Source organism: Ciconia boyciana, chromosome 2 (genome assembly GCF_034638445.1).
Source record: "Ciconia boyciana chromosome 2, ASM3463844v1, whole genome shotgun sequence".
NCBI lineage: Eukaryota > Metazoa > Chordata > Aves > Ciconiiformes > Ciconiidae > Ciconia > Ciconia boyciana.
In genome coordinates this window covers 67,824,273-67,841,214 of record NC_132935.1, presented here as the reverse complement: position 1 = coordinate 67,841,214, position 16,942 = coordinate 67,824,273, and the positions used below count along the sequence as shown (strand labels likewise).

The window sequence follows — 16,942 nt, the reverse complement described above, 5'->3', positions numbered from 1 at the left end:
AATAAAAATACAAATGAAAAAACTCAGGACTCACTTTCTTGTAAGTAAGTAGACTCAGCTTAATGCACCAAATTATTAGCCTCCAACACAGTCAAAGGAATTCCACAAGGCTTTAGGTACAGGCTTATTCTCTTTTAGTTTGAGAAGTAACAAGATATTCTGGGTAAAGTAAGAGTAAGACTTCTGTCCAATTTATAACAAATCTGGGTAGTCTGCCTAAGCTGCCATGAAGAGACAGATATTTAGATTTTCCCCTCCAGTAGTAAAGGATTTAGGTACTGTCAGTTCAAACACCCAGGCTCAGTGCAGGAAAAACACCCTAAAAATCGCTAACCCATCAAAAACAACATCCCTGGAGTCTGAGCAGTGTAGCACACATGAATTAGATTTCCTCAAAAAAAAAAGTCTTAATTCTTTGGTTACACATAGGTCACTAATAAATATCTCCCTAGTTTTATGGAAGCAATGCATTCAATACCATTTATCTAAGAAGTATGCTTAGATGTTTGGGAAGTGGTCTTTTTCAAATAAATTATGCATTCTGATGCTATTGTTTAGGAGTCAATGGTACTGACATATGGGTGAGCAAACCAATCAACATATAAAGATGAAACAAAGGTATGCAGAAGTAACCTAGATATCTTGTGTACCTATCCAAAATCCAGAATAACCAAACTACCCAGGTGACCAAAAAGATACAATAACCATGTACACAAAGTCAACTGAAGTATTCCTACAAATCTGTCAGACGGTCAAGCTTTACTAGTGCAGCTACTCAAAATAACACATTTTACTTTGAATAGCTATGGGAAATGTAGGCCAATGAAATAAAAATCATTTCACACATGTAGCAGGTGTTTACATTTGTTTCTTGGAATTTTCCCATGACTGTGTCCTTCTCCTGATGAAGGGTTATTTCTTGTGTTTTTGAAACCTCCTCTGGTGGAGGACAAGCACAAAATATTGTCGTGGTTTAGCCCCAGCCGGCAACTAAGCACCACGCAGCCGCTCGCTCACTCCCCCCTGGTGGGATGGGGGAGAGAACCAGAAGAGTAAAAGGGAGAAAACTCGTGGGTTGAGAGAAAGACAGTTTAATAGGGAAGGCAAAAGCCGTGCAAGCAAGCAAAGCAAAACAAGGAATTCATTCACTCCTTCCCATGGGCAGGCAGGTGTTCAGCCATCTCCAGAAAAGCAGGGCTCCATCACGTGTAATGGTTACTTGGGAAGACAAACGCCATCACTCTGAACATCCCCCCCTTCCTCCTCCTTCCCCAGCTTTATATACTGAGCATGACATCATATGGTATGGAATAGCCCTTTGGTCAGTTTGGATCAACTATCCTGGCTGTGTCCCCTCCCAACTTCTTCTGCACCTGGCAGAGCATGGGAAGCTGAAAAGTCCTTGACTAGTGCAGCAACAACTAAAACATCTCTGTATTATCAACACTGTTTTCAGCACAAATCCAAAACATAGCCCCATACCAGCCACTATAAAGAAAATTAACTCTAGCTCAGCTGAAACTAGGACAATATCTTTACCAATGCCATTTAAAAACAAATGGGTAGCTGAAAGGAAAAAAAAAAAGTCATCTGACTAAAGTAATAAAAAATGGCTGGTGGGTTGACCAGTGTGGCAATTTAGGTAAAGAACTACCATCTTCTCTTCATTGTGTTATGTTGCCAGGATGTCCTTTGGTATTATTTTGAACAGAAACTCCTCTAGTAAGGAACAAACTAAGAGCTATTCACTATCAACACCTAGCCTGTATCAAGAAGGAACATAAAGCTCAGGACTTTTATGGTTACTTCAAACTTGGTGATACAAAAACTTCTTGTGATAACTCAAAGAATTCTGATCTTCTTCCACCAAAACATAGGATAGATTTCATAATTTAAAGTGAGGAATTAGAGGTAATTGAAGACAATGACGACGCAATCTTGGAGAGTTATTCCTACAGAAATGCAGTCATGTGACTTACCAGGAGTCCACACACCAGCACTAACATTTAACTTCTAATAAGCATCCAGTTTTCAACCTGTCTGATTCTTGTTCACTATCAGTTTGCAGTCCTTCATTAACTCAAAGTTTGACAGATGTAGCCTAGCATGCACTGATTTCCAAGAGTGAAACAGAAGGAAAACTACATGCAGAATTTCTAAGAAAATAATCACTAGTCTTTCCACTTTAAAAGGGAGAAACAGCAATAATTGGATTGCTATGAATGTTAGCTAGGAAATAAAAAAACAACCACAAAACCAAAAGAACTTCTTGCATCAGCCAGAACATTTGGCAGGACACAAAAAATACTTCAGTACTGTACACTTCTACTGGATCAACAGGGAACAAGAAGACTGAATCCTGAGGAAAAAAGTGTTTGGAGAAAGTGGAGCAACTGACTCAAGTAAGAGCCAACGCTATTAAAGTGATCAGCAAATAAATAACAAAATACTGTTAATCTGTCTTGAAAACCAAGAGGTGGGGAGATGCCTCTCATCTACAACTGAAAGAAGAGGGGCACACAAACACTTGAGAAAGACAGTACTGCTGCTAATCTTTAGTGTTCCAGAAAGAATAAAATGTCATTAGGAGAACATTAGAGCAGGCACTTCAGTGCCACAACAATACAAACAATCTGATGACAGCAATCATAAGTAACAGAGGAAGCTACAGGCAACTGAGTATGTCTCAACTTTATAGACTGAAAATGTGGAATTTTAAACAAAAGATAATCATCAGCCAATCAACAGTTCAGACAAACAACGTTTATAAAAGCCTCGTCTCTAAATACAGCCTCACAGAACATTGTCTAATAATTTAAGCACAAAACAAGCAAAGGCAGTAAACCAGGAAGTTGCTATTGAGATGTTTCAAACAGAACCACAGGACTTGGTAGTTAAGCCTACGTAACTCCTGCAGGAAATCTGAATTGATGTTACTATCAACTAACAAGCAAGCTAGTTTTATTCAAAGTACAGGTGAGTTATGTAGACTTGGAAAACAGAGCAGTACTTTTACCAGCTCTATCCAAAACAGATGTTTGCATTCTTTCACCATCTGTGATTTCTGTGTAATTCAAATGTTAATGTCACAATTAACACACATTTACATTTCGGTACCGTTGATGTTTCAAGTTACATGCCATAGAAAATGGCGAGATTCCCACTGCATCTTTTTCTTGGGATTTTTCAAGCAAATTACTGTTATGGATCTACCAATGAGTTAGATAAGCACTTGAAGACACGTGAAATAAATTACAGAATTTTACAAGAATCCCAGATATATGATTACATTTGCATATACACTTAATATGGAAAAAGGTTACCTTTCTATGCTTTGCACCACGATAGTGTGACTGAAGACTTATAGAACTCATACACGGAACTTTACAAACCTAAAAAGATAAATTGAAAGCACATCTTCAGTTATGCTATGGATATTGTGTAGTTGGTGAGTTATAAGAACTGGAAATACATCCGTTTCTACAGCATAATTCTCAAGGTCTTCTTTTCTTGTTTGGCTTAAATGGTACAATTTGTGTGACATTTAGGAGAGCGGCATGCCACTACAGTGACCAGAAATAGTGTGCAAACCTGTTCAAACGATACTTGAACACATGTTTAAATATACCTGGTGTATGAATCTTTTAAGAGCCTCCCCCTTCCCTCCTGTTATCCCTTACATCACTCCCACCACCACTTTCTGGATTCTTAGTTTTCTAAGCTTCTCCAGGCTGGAAAGCCAACGAAAAGGGATGATCATACAGTGACTAGAGAGGAACAGAGACAATATTATGCCCTAGAATAACTGCAACTCCATTCATTGTTACATCAAAGGGTTTAGAGAAACAATGGAAGAACACATCTGCATTTCATTAAGATCCACAGACACACATATACCATTACAGTAATTAATGGAAGACAATACAGATCTACAATTATTTCTTACTATCTTTAGCTAAAAAAAGCAACGACTAATATATGCTAATATTGGCTATTTGCCTGACATACTGTTCCAGAATTTTAATGCACCAGAAAAAAATTCACTGCTAGAACAGTATACGATTGACGAATGTAACACGTTCTGACCCAGAGTTGTAGCCTTTACAGATAAATGAGCTTCTACAGTCACCTATGAGAAATACTTAGCAGAGATTTGAAAGACTACAATTAAGGACCATTACATTGCATCTGTGACTGCTCAAGAACAAACTGAATTGACTGAATCCTAAGACAAGTAGCTCTTCCAGGGACTGACCACGTTATTCTCCACATTAACAGCTTCTCTCACTTGTTTTTGCCACACTACATCTAGGTTAGGTCTGCATTTCTAAGAGCATGGTCTTTAATACCTTAGGCCTGCATTTTAGCATATAGTCTGAAAAGCCATCAAGAAACGCACTCACTTCACAATAAAATATTTTTTTTTCAGATTCCGGTTTGCCATCTTCTGGCTTAACTTCTTCAGTCACAGTGCTCATCCTGCAAAACTGGTTCACTGCACACAATGAAAAAAAAATAAATCCAATTCCTGTTTATACGGTACTTTTCAGCAAACAGTTGGGGGCGGGAGGGAAGCGTTAGTCGGATGAATTAAGTTGATTATTTTGTTTCAACGCATTTCTAGATGAAAACGCATCTTTTACCACTAGGACACCTTTACAGCCTTAAGCCTTCCGGTAAATGGACCCTCCCCGTCCGTCCTTCTGGAGAGGTTCCACAGAGAAGCCGGCCCCCAGGGAGCACCGCTCTCCGGCCGCGCACACCCCCGCTGCTCCCGCCTCCCCCCCGAGCAGCTGAAAACACAGCGGTACCTCAGCGCCGCTCTCACCCGCTGCCTCCCGGCGCCTGCTTCAGCGGGGCGCCCAGACCCGGCGCCAGCCCCGCCGCCGCGTCCCCAGGCCGGCCGGTAACGACAGCAACCCCACACAGCGCGCGCGCCGGCGGCATCCGGGAGCTCGGGACCCCTCCCCCATCCGTCACTTCCGCTGCTCCACAGCGACGAGGAGGCACCTGGGGACCGAAACCAGCGACGGCTCCAGCGCCACGCCCCCGCAAATAGGCAAGTAGCCAATAGGCAAGAAGCTGCCCAGTCTCAACCAATGGAAAGCCAGCGCCGCCTCGCGCGGCTGGGAGCCTGAGCCCGCCCCTCCCTCCTTGGGCGGCAGCCCCGCCCTCCCTGGCGGCTTCCTGGCGACCCCTGGCGGGGCGGAGGAGGCCAGCGCGAGCGAAGTAACGGCAAGTACCGGCTGCCCGGGGCCGGCAGGTCGGCCGCGGGCCTTGCAGCCTCCGGGCCTTGCGGAAGGGGCAGGAAACACACTCGGCAACGCTTTTAATTTAAATGCAAATATTTATTTTAAAATGTCTTAACTTTACACTTCTGACTGGTAATAAATGTAAAATATAATTTAAGAAATACACTTGAAAGTTTCTTCTAAAAGCAGGCTGAGAAAACAGTACAAAAAAATAACAGGAAAGTGCACCGGTTTTGACAAGATTCCAAAATACCAAATCCACGTTTTACTGCCTGTTTTTAATTAGCCCGCTAGTGATACATCTTGACGTCTATCATACTTGTATACGAAGCAGCATAGTCGATACTGGTCAGGTTACATGTTACCGAACGTATTTTCCTTAACTCGTTTTGCTTTCGCAGGAGTTGCGGGGTTGACTTCCCCGGGGCGGCCGTTGGGGCTGGAGCTGTGCCTGCCCGCCGCTGGCCTGCCCAACCACTTCAGCTGTCAAAAGTAGCCAGCGCACGCGTGCCTAAACGCACGCGTTACATGCACAAACCGGGACGTTTTCAAATAATGCTCGGGTGCTTGTGGTGTTCTCTCCAGAAATGGGCCCTTAATTTGGGGGATCATGCAATACCAGTTAGGCCAAAACTGTTGGTAGATCTCCATGCACCTTTTTTTTAACCTTGTCCTCCACTGTGTTTCTTCAGGAGGAGCAGGAATGGCACTTTTAATACAGGATTATTAGTGGAGTTTGGTGCCAGATTATACCCCTTTTCAAGATTAATTACATTATTCGTACTGGCATTGTTCATGGGCATTTCTGTAACAGTCAGAGGCCTTTATGTGGAGTCATGTTAAAAAGCTTGATAATTCTTTGTGGTTCTAATCTCAAAACCTAACATAGACTGATTGAAAACACTGCACTGTACATGTTGTGTAATGCTTCCATATCCTTCTTTTTTTTAAAAAAATGACATATTAAAAGTGCAATTGCACAGTGAAAGAATAAACACATGTAGAAAAAAATGAGAGAAGCAAAAAAGGAGAAAATGAGTTCCTTGATTTTTTGAAAGAGAGACCAGGTCTAAACATAAAAGGATTTGGTGGTATATATACTTGCAGAACTAAACTGCTGATGGTAGCTCAAAGTTTCTTGGCAGTACAGCCTCCTGAAGAGAGGATGATGTTTCACCAGCAAAGTGACTTTTTTTCTGGTTTAGGAGTACAGCTGTAATTAGTGAGTACCTCTGTCTTATTAATGAGGGCAGGGGGGAAATGGGGGATTGCACTTCTGCCTAACATTGTTCTTTTGGCAAAACTTCTGAAGTATGCCTAAAGTGGAAATAAAGCTACAGATGCTGAAAACAGAAAGGGTGGAGGCCACAATGCACCATCCTATAAAATCACAAAGGTAGAAAAGCTAGAGGAAGAAAAATGAAGTTTTTTTGATGCACACAGCTGCCTTTAAGGAAGAAAATGTTCTTTGGTTTTGCTAAGAAGCTGTGTAGGGAGGAAGGGGTGTGAGAAAGGACCCTTTTGGAAGAGGGAAGGTTATTGACCATGTAAAGGAAGAATCTTTTTGGCTATGATAAGAGTAGAAAGAAAACTGAATACTGTTACTGAGAACTGAGACAACTTTGGCCTCTTTGAAGTTCTTTCTTAGAAAGACAAAATTTTAAAAAACCACACCACAGTTGATGGATCCCTCTCCTTATCTCACATTTTAAATTAATGAAGGGAGGATACATACAGTCCAAAAGTTAACCAAAAAAAAAATTAAAAAGAGGTTCAGAAGGGAGAGTAGTGGGATAAGGAAGGGCGAGACCAAAGTGTGACCTAAGAAGAGGCAGAACAGCAGTGTAATTCCTATTACACCATCCTGTGCAAAATGGGGAGCTCTAGACCAGAACTTCACCTGATTTTTTAATATAGCCTTTTAATTAGTTAAATACAATTACTGAGACTAGCTGCACAGCTGATGTTCTTTCTATTACCTCTGCCACGCTTTTGTAGTAGTCATTGGAATACCATAATGCTACCAATACAAATGTGAAACTGGAAGTTTTGGCTGTTGTACAGCTGTCCCTGGAGCCCTGTTGCATCAAGGAAACCCGAGAAACTTCAGACTGCACAGTTAGAGCATTAGCTGCATGACTGAGCTACAATGACCGCAGCAAGAGAGTTGATGCAGACACTGAATTTGCCAGAGTTTCAAAGACTAATCCCAGGAAAGGAGCAGGAGCACTTCATGCCTCCTAGAATGATGTTTTCAGTCTGAGAAATACAACTTAGCACTGAATTACCTCAATCTTTGTTTTCGAAAAATTATTTTCAGCCGGAAAAGTTACAAATTCAATTCTACAGAAAAAATGAGGACATGATTTCAGAGCAGAGAGTTAGTAGCAGTGGGTGGAGAATGAATTCTCTAGTTACAGAATAATTACACCTTGACAGCGATATACCAATCAAGGTGATCTTTTTTCACCCCAAAATTTGTCTTAACAATGTTTTTTACTTTCTCTCCAAACCTCCACCCAAATAAAGTCTTTGCCTAAGCACAGGCAAGTGCTTGGATCTCCATGGGTTTTTTTTTTAAAAAGGACTTCATGGTTTTAGTATATTTTTCAGCCTGTCACTGATTATTTTGTTCAGAATAATTTCTTATAGCATGATAGGGAAATGTATGTATAATGACAAGAACATATGCCACATGTATTCAAACACAACAATGATATATTTGACAGGGTGGCAGTGTCTATGAACATAAGCTACCGGCAGCCCTCTTGTATGAGTCTCCTTCAGCTAATTAAGAACCTTGTGACTACAACCTGAGCATGGCCACCTGCAGAATCTCTTTGCTCACTACACATTACAGAAGTCTGCTTCAGTTGCGGCACATAATTTCACACAGGACTTTGCAAGATTTAAAAGAGACGAAGAAACTCCAGGGAAAGAAACTCCTTTTCTAGCAAGCAATTTTCTACAATCTGGTTTAGGTTTAAGGTTTTTGTGTCAGTATAATCAGAAAAGTCTTTCCATTATGAATGTTTACACTAGGACAGTAGAGAGAAAGAAAGGAAAAGAAGAGAGCAGAAAGAAAATACAGAAAAAATAGAACAACAGCTTTATACCTCCATCATTCTGAGGTTGGGTTTTTTAGTTACAAGACACTCTGATGAAAGACATTGAGTACGTTAACTTTTTTTCCACTACCTAAGGCAATGTATGTATTCATAGGTAGGGGAAATGGTGTCTTTTAACTATTTCAATTAAAACATCACACACTGTTAAGACAAATTAATGGCTTTTCTGAAATAACTACAGTGGGTGAGGCTGTCCTACTTAAGTTCCAATATGGCTTCAACACAAAGAGTTAGGAAAGGCTTCTAGGCAGCAGAAGCTGATCTTATCCCATAGAATATTCCTTGCCTCAGGCTTGTTGCCTCCCACTTAAGTATTTTAAACACTAGGAATTTCTGGAAGAATTGCACATGCCCTGTCGGTCTCAATACCATATCAAAGGATCAGCACCTAAAGTCTTACTGAACTGGCTGACGCACAAATGTCAGACCTCCCTATGCCATCCAGAGGAGACTCAGGATTTTAAGAATACATCACTGTGTTGTAATGAAGGGCGATTAAAACGTAGAGATATACTTCACATTACCTTGTTACAATCAGTCCCTTGATCTTTCATTTCACTAGTTAAATCTCCAAACTGAGGACCAACTGAAACCAGCTTACCCCTTGCACACTGCTGCCCTCACTCCAGATTTTCAAAACAAAGCTCTACTTTGGTATCCAAAGAGTCTAAAGGGAATATAAATTATTTATAGTGTTATCTACAGTGGAGGTCTGCCCCAGTTTCAGCCACTGGTGTAACTGCATCCCAGCAAACCTTAGAAGCAGCAGGAAAATCCACTCTTTTTGCTGTACAAGTTTACCCCTAGCTCAAATCAGCTTGGTTTTCAGTAAAAATAGTGGCTTACAATGGCGTACTTCAGTTGGACCAGCATTTGTATGGTGCTCAGCAGCTGTCCACTGGTAGCTAAAATCAAGCCACATTCTCAGTAAAGACAAGACCTTAATCAGAAACTTTAGCATTGATAACAGTCTCTGCTGTCTGTGGACCAAGTAACATCTCAGAGGGAGACACATTCTCAGAGCTTTTAGAACTGCTCACCTTCCATCCAAAAAATACCCTCCCCGAACACCAGAATTCATGAGTTCATTCTGTCTCAGACTCTGGAGAGTTTATGGCTGAAGAATTTTGAATGCTATCATCAGTCGGGTGTTAGAGGCACGCACTAGAAAAAGAAAGGCATTTCTTTCAGCCTGAATGCCCCAAGTTCATATTAGGCAAGCGTTTGACTAGGCATTTCTTCTACAAGAATAATTTTTTTATTGTTGTTACAATAAATGCGTTGGGAGGCTCCTAACACAGACTTCAGGGCTGTGCTTGAGGGATACAAATACCAGCTCATTAAGGATAAAAGCTAAACACCAGTGACTGAAAACATCTTAAACCCTATTTCTCAGTGCTAGTTTTTAATATAATACCAAAGCAGCAACAACAACCACTAAGAAAATGTAATCATTTAAAACAACTGCTCTGTCTTTCATGCTATTTTCTGATGAGTGTCAGGGGATCATTAATGTCTGCAGACAAAAAGCTTTTATAAGATTGAATCAGTGACAATTTAACAGAGTGCAATGCAATGTCAGATTTCAGTCCAGACTCAATCCAGGGCCCGTGTCATGGGGAGAGGATGAAGGAATATCTGTGCCTTAAAAGCAGATAGCAAGAGATTCTTTTTTAGCGTTTGCTTGCTCTGTTCTTTCTGAATAGTGCAAATATACCAAGTACTTAGAAGGAACTGGTCTTTGTTTACCATCAACAGTGGTTAGCAATTGTCCAAAAAGAGGATAAGCTGCTGATCTCTTTATAAGCACATTTCTTAGGACATTGCTGCATGTGTGTGACAACTTAGACTAGAAAGAATTCCACTGATACCACATTTTTTCATGTGAGACCTGGAATAACAACTCAGCCACAAATTAAGTGGGCTAAATCCAAACCTGATGAGCAGGGTAAGTGTGTTTTTCTTGGGTTCAGACTTTATGGAACGATAAGGAAGCAAACCTGACTGCATTTACACGGCAGGAGTCAGAAGGTGACATCTCACTTTTGAGCCACGCATTCATCCATCTTCCTAGAAGAAGATCGTTACATCTCTTCTATCAGATTAGATTCTCTTACATGCAGAAGCTTCATCTATGTCTATAATATCAATTAAGATGTGTAAAATGTGTCTGGCTTTGTTGGGAACATGAGAAAAATCATCCCAACTGAAACAAACCAGGAAAGCCTTAGAGTAGATAGAGTTATGTCAACAAAATAGCCTTTATTCTGTAACAGAGAGATCTGTAGAGAACTTCTGTGGTTAGTATTGTTGCTTCTGCACTGAAGAGAGAAATCTGGCTGGTATAGTTCTCCCACTGTAGTCATGCCAGGAAATATTTCTAAGCACAGACAAGGCATTCAGTGGCACAGTCCTCTACAGAGTTGCACCTGGTGTGACCACTTACATCCATGCAAAATGGCACCGTCATGTCCGGATGAGGATAATAGTGTTTTACAGTTACGTTGCATCAATGTAAATGATGAGAGAAGGTGCAAGGTAGTGCAAAACCAGGCCCAAGCACTCTCATTCAGAGGGGTGTGACAGTGAGTCCAAGTGTGGAATTAAAGGAGCAGCTTTTCAGCAGTCATGCTGGCATGTCCTCCATTTGCACGCAGCCATCTATTCCCACACTACCCTCTCTCCACACTATCCCATTTCTGCCAGGCAGCTGCACAAGGAGCTGGACTGAAGAATATTACAGGGTTCATAGCGCAACCCTACCAGCAGCTGTGTGGCCACAGCAGAGTGTCTGGCACCGGGACGTAAGCAGTGCCACTGCTGCACGCCAAGCAATGGCCTATGAGAGCTACTCTGAGAGAGTCTAAAAGGAACTGCTGCTCTTATTTTTGTAGCTAGTGAATCACCAAGGCAGAGCTGTGCAGCACCACTGATATCTGACAGTCTCACTCTACATGAGTAACCAGTTTGCTTACCCAGAAGTATTTTTGCGATTGGGATTAAATTTATGTGACATGGACAGTGGTGTACCAGAAGGCGGTGTACATTCCACCATTACGGTCTCATGTCTGAAAGGGGTCTGATGTTGCATTGCACCCCCTGGTAAGAGTATTAAGCCAAGGATATCAAGACTGTCTCAAATAAGAGGCAGCACGTAGCCAACAGGGAGCTGATTTACCTCAGACACAAAAAAAGAGATGTTCTCATGGCTTGGGTATGGTCAACTGGACTATATCAGATTTAACTTGAGCTACGGTAAGACATTATTGCACTTCTTTACTGTCCACTCTTGCCTTTCTGCTGGCAAGACTGCCTTCTGCAGGACAGTCATCAAACGTGTGTTATCTCAACCATTTCAGTGTAAAGTGCAACATTTCAGATCAAACCATTGTTCATAAGCACTTAGCTGACATGCAGAGAATGTATATCTTTACATCTGCCAACTCTTAACGTACAGGCAGTAATTTCTATCAGAGAAGACAGACAGTCTTGGAGAAGAGCAGCCTCCCAGGTGCAGAACCATTCCCCTACCTGAAAACTACGTTTATCCCACATATTTATAGCATTCAGGAGAAGTTTATGCCACTTTTCTGGCATATAAAGCCATGCCCTTAGTGACTAGTAGATATAGAAACAAAGACATTATAATTATTTATAACATTTTGAAAAAGAAAGCATTCATTATAGGGCTTCTTTCAAAAAGCACATATACATCTAAGCTTTTTTAAAATGATGTGTTTTTTATATAGGTGAAGTTGATATAAAGTTGAAATAGTGCAAGTTTAAAACAAAAGTTAGTGCAGGAGTCAAACTACAACAACAACAAAAAACAAAACAGAAGTTGTAGATTTTTTTGTGTGTGTGGAAATACATTACTGCCTTGGTTCAAAGGAAAGCATACGGGTCTGTTCTCAAAAGCACCAAAGTGCTTTTGAAAGGTATACATCCTCCAATTAGCTCTCAGTGAGATTAAGATTTTCTTTTGGGAATGCAACTAGGATGCTTTTGAAAATAACATCTCTAATCTTAGTGTGGGATTTGGTTTTGATGTCAGGTGACGATGTCTAACAAGCTGCTATCAGTCAAAGAGATACTATCAAATAAAAAAGTACATTTCCTTTGTTAATGTTACAAGTAACAGCAAGGAAAATAATTGGAGAAATATTTTCTTCTCATGTACATTTAACAGCACTTTGTAACTCAGTTATAGAAGTGGGTAACATCCCACTGTTCAGTCTTTCAAACAGCAACATGAAAGGCTGACAGCTTTAAAATGGAAAAATATGGGTACTAAAACATTAGTATTATCAAGAAAACTTGGGAAGAACTTCAGTTTGAAGTGAAATAATTTCTAATGCATTTTATGAAAGTCATTTGTTTTAGTTAATGCTATCCTTTTGAATTAAGAAGTTGTGTTGGGAAGCCCTTGCCTGTTGCCATCAGTTTAATGTTGAGATAAAGGAATAGCTGATGCTTCTTATTAGAGTAGCAAAAAAATAAAAATGCAAAAACTCCTAAGGTAAACTGGTCACACTGAAGACCATAAACATTTTCTCTTTGCACAGAGGCATCACATCAGCTTGAGAAAAACGAACAGAACAAAGGCAGGAAACAGAAATAGCTAGACTTTGGTAATGAACTGTAGACAAGAGAGGAAAGATGATAAAGGCAAATTAGCAGGTATACCTGTGCAGTGAGTAATGATTATTTTTCTGTGCCTGAGGTTTTATCTTTCTTTCTTTCCCAAGATCACTAAGAGAAGGGCAGTAGGGGGGTAGGGGGTGTAGGGTATGTGTGTGTCTGTGTCTGGTTTTTCTCACACACAGATGCACACACACACACTAAAAATCTTTCCACTGGCTTTTAATTTTAGTAACTTATTTAACCCAACTGGAAGAGAATCTACAACTTCTTGCTTTTAACATTATAAATATTCCAAATGTTATAAAATCTATTGTAAAAATGTACATTCACTGGTTTTATGAGGCACAGGACCTGCTAATGTATTTTCAGGGAAGCTCACGTGTACTCTGTTCTGTCCACTGTTGGACAATGGTGGAGAATCCAGGGGCTCACGCTTGATTGCTTGAACCGAGCAGGGGTTTTTAAATTCACACGGCATTTTAAACACCTCGTTATTCTGCTCTTTCTCCTCCCCTGGGCTGGGGCTGTAGAAGTGGCCATAGCACGCCGTGTGCGGCAGGTCAGGTATGCTTTCCAAACACCCAGAGGAGTTCTGAGGGCAAAACGGGGCCACCTCCTTGCTACGTGAACCCTTGCAAGATCTGTTCAAGTTTAGGTTGTTGGGATGATTTGCTACGATGCATTGCCAATTATGAGGCGTGTAAAGGCAGTGCCTTGGCTTCTGACAAAGTGAGGCTGGCTCATAGAGGTCCGGTTCTGTTTTGAGGTGCACTCTATTGGGGTAGCTAAACACCTGCTTTCTCACTGAGCTGTTCTCATCCAGCCAGGCTCGGTTTTGCGATGTCAGGTAGTTATCTGCAATGTTTTCAGAATCGGAATCATATTCCGTTTTGATAGGCATCTCCAAGGGAAAGGCTGTGTCATAGAGAGACTCTGAGGATAGTAACGGTCTCTGCGGTTTCAGATGGTCCGTCACATAGTTCTCTGCACAACGCTGTTGTACGCCCGAGTAAGACTGGCAGCTTTCTGCACTCCCCCAGTGGGAAGGGCAAGTTGATGCTAAATTTAAGAAACTTTGGTCTCTGTTGTAGAATGATCCAACTCTCCTGTTTGAACATGTGTTCATTCGCTGGCTCATAGAACAAGAACTTGAGTTTTTTAAAGTCCAGCTACTGTTTGTGGTGCAGTTGTTTTGAACACCTAAAACTGTTGTGTTAGAACTGAGAGGTTCCTCTTGCATAAAACACTCACCGTTTGTATGAGGCTCAAACTTCACTTTTACATTATCTTGTTCATTTTTTACTGCTGTCCAGTTAAGATGCTTCCACTGGCCCAGAGTTTCAATGGCACTGTTATAGGGAAGTCCCTCCAGGTTTCCTTTCAAACTGGCAAAACTGCTTGGTATCTTCAGTTGTTCATCTTCTTCCCTTTCAATAACAGTAGAAAAAAATCAGTCAATCAGAGGTTCCTAAATGGATGTTTTCTGGGATACAAACGGAGTTTTCCATATATTACAAGTGATACTTTGTCCTTAACTTAATAGGGGACTCTCATGGTGTTGTCCATATAACCTTTGCATTTGTTCGAGACAAAAAAAGAGTGTGCATGCATCTGGGCATCAGTGTGTTTGCACAGCAACTTTTCAGTGGCACTGTTTCATTTAAATTCTGACATGCATTTACTCTTCCATTTCAGGCACACAGTTCACAAAGACCTTAAATATTGTAGTACAGTATGGTAACTACCTTGCACTTTTGTTCTTCCCTTAAAATATATCTAAATAATATTTGTGTACAGAAAAATCTAGAGATAAAATGTGAAGAGTATCTTAAATGAGATGTATTTTGTTAACAAGGCATTATTTGGACACACAAGAACTTTCCGATTGAAGTGATTTGAGGGAGAACCATGGCAGTCTTATATTTTGAGAATGCAGAGTTAGCTGAGAGGAAATAAAATGCCTGAATTAAGCATCCAGAATAGTCACAGATGTTCATATTGGACGTATGTTTGTTTTACATGTCTAACTTAATTTATGTTGTCTTTTGTTTTCTAAGATGGACAGTGAATTCATTTTCCATGACCTCCAGCTGAAGTACTCAACATTAGTGAAGAGCTCTGGCAGAGAAAGTTGCCTGAGCGTTTCCATGCCCGATGCAGCAGTTTCCAGAACTTGGGGTCCAAATCTTCAGGTTCAGGATTTTTCTGGAATTGACTAACGTGCTGATTCCCGACCAGGCAGGATCGGTGCTACAAACCTGCCCCCTCCCTCTCTGAACAAGAAGTGGACATCTCAATAAGAAACTGAGCATGAAAACCTGGAGAGCTAGTAAGGGTTTCAGAAGGCTTTTTTCTTAGCTCACAATTAGCAATTTTTTCCTTGGATATGGACTCAATGTGCAAGTATAGGATTTTCCAGCAGAGGGAGTCCATGTTGTTACAAAGAGAGAATGTCCCACTGTAATAAACGTACAGTAGAGTATTTTCTCTCTCTTTTTCCATTAAGTATTAAATATTTTCAGTCCTCTGGTAAATATTGTTATTGTTATTATTGATAGTCTTGAGATGCAAATGGTATGATACAAGTTTGCTGCAGAACTAGTTTCTCAGGAAATAGTCTAATTGGGAAGCAATGGACTGAACAAAATGCAATAGTCACAAAAGCTTAGACCCTCAAATTAAGAATTTTACAGTGAAATAGTATCTAGTGAAAATTCTCCACAAGAATGTATGTTTCCAGGAAGACAACATACATTTTAATAAAAAAAGTAGTAGTAAGGATGAAGTCTATTGCAGACTATCAGGAGGACAGAACTGAACATAATCTCCAAGGCCAACTCTTGTAACACTTCAGTCTCCATGAACTATCAAGCTCAAAGGAAGGATTTTAACCACTCAGAGGGTAAAAATGTAACTAAATAAACATCAAAGAGCGTGCTTAATTACACAGAAAACAATTTAGTACAGACTTGAATACAAGAAACAGCCCCTTTTAATCTGCTCCTTAATAGCACGGCAAGATGATGCTTGTGCCGTCCCAGTAAAGGTAAAGAGTTCCACCACCCTCAGGTGGGAGCTCCTCTGCTATTCACATGGATCCTGGGAGATACGCTGCCTGCAAGTGATATCTACTATAGAAGTTCAAAGCCTTTTCCATTTATTTCTTCCACCTGTGAGGCATCCTAAAGGAAAAAAACAGTGATAACAGCCACATTTTTTCCACTGGACCAGATGGTGGCTGTGTACACCTCCTGGCCCCTGCTCATTCAGTCCACCCTCTTACCTCTTCCCTCAGACCAGCTTGAAGAGATACCTCAACAAGGCCCACAGGAACTGGAACAGACAATCCCATGGGGGAAGGAAGAAAAGCCTATTTGGGAGGAAAGGGTAAAACCCAGCGGACAGGTCCTCTTTGAATGCAAATCTGTGAGATTAGCTTCCACTCCAAGGCTGAGCCTACAGCCAACTAGATGTATCTATCTACAAACATACAATTAATATGAGCATCCCTGTTTAGATTATGTTGAACATCCACAACTAAAAACGCGAGCTCAACTGTCATCCATAAAGAAAAAAAAAAAAAAAGCTTAACATAATCAAATGTTAAAAAGTAGAAAAACCAGGACACTAAATCAGCGAAGAGTTTCAGCTGCAAAGTAAAACAAAACCCCAAAATACATTTTTACGCAAGAAAGTCAAAACATATTACTAATCATTTGCTACTAAGCATTTTGGTTTTGAAGTATTCTGGTTTAGTATGTATGCACACTCAACTTCAGAAGAAAAAAATACTGAAGAAAAGAAATAAATATTGTTTAGGATTATAACAGCCATTTCATATGATCCAAGACAAAAATTTATTTCCATTTTGTAAGCAAACTAAATCCTTCTCATTCAGCTCTTCTCTTAGGTCACTAC

General features: G+C 40.6%; 2 protein-coding genes across 17 annotated transcripts in view; both read right to left on the bottom strand.

Moving 5' to 3' along the window:
- The window catches only part of LOC140647829 (uncharacterized), a 48,275-nt gene extending 33,873 nt beyond the window's left edge, over positions 1–14,402 (bottom strand). For 6 of the 10 annotated variants that reach the window (XR_012040967.1, XR_012040968.1, XR_012040969.1 and 3 more), the window contains exons 1-3: positions 4,812–4,969; positions 4,404–4,495; positions 3,324–3,392 (exon numbers count right to left, since the gene is read on the bottom strand). Coding sequence is in view for 6 of the 10 variants with exons in the window: in XM_072852912.1 (XP_072709013.1) it covers positions 3,324–3,392; positions 4,404–4,478 (144 nt within the window). In the remaining 4 variants the exon portion in view is untranslated. Of the gene's footprint in view, positions 1–3,323; positions 3,393–4,403; positions 4,496–4,811; positions 4,970–14,275 lie in introns of those variants that run through there. The other 4 variants (XM_072852915.1, XM_072852917.1, XM_072852913.1 and 1 more) reach the window with 3 other exon arrangements.
- Positions 5,342–16,942, bottom strand: part of AHRR (aryl hydrocarbon receptor repressor) — a 93,411-nt gene continuing 81,810 nt past the window's right edge. For all 7 annotated transcript variants that reach the window (XM_072852911.1, XM_072852908.1, XM_072852905.1 and 4 more), the window contains one exon: positions 5,342–14,451. In XM_072852911.1, coding sequence (XP_072709012.1) covers positions 13,332–14,451 — 1,120 coding nt within the window. In that variant the 3' untranslated portion in view covers positions 5,342–13,331. The remainder of the gene's footprint in view (positions 14,452–16,942) is intronic.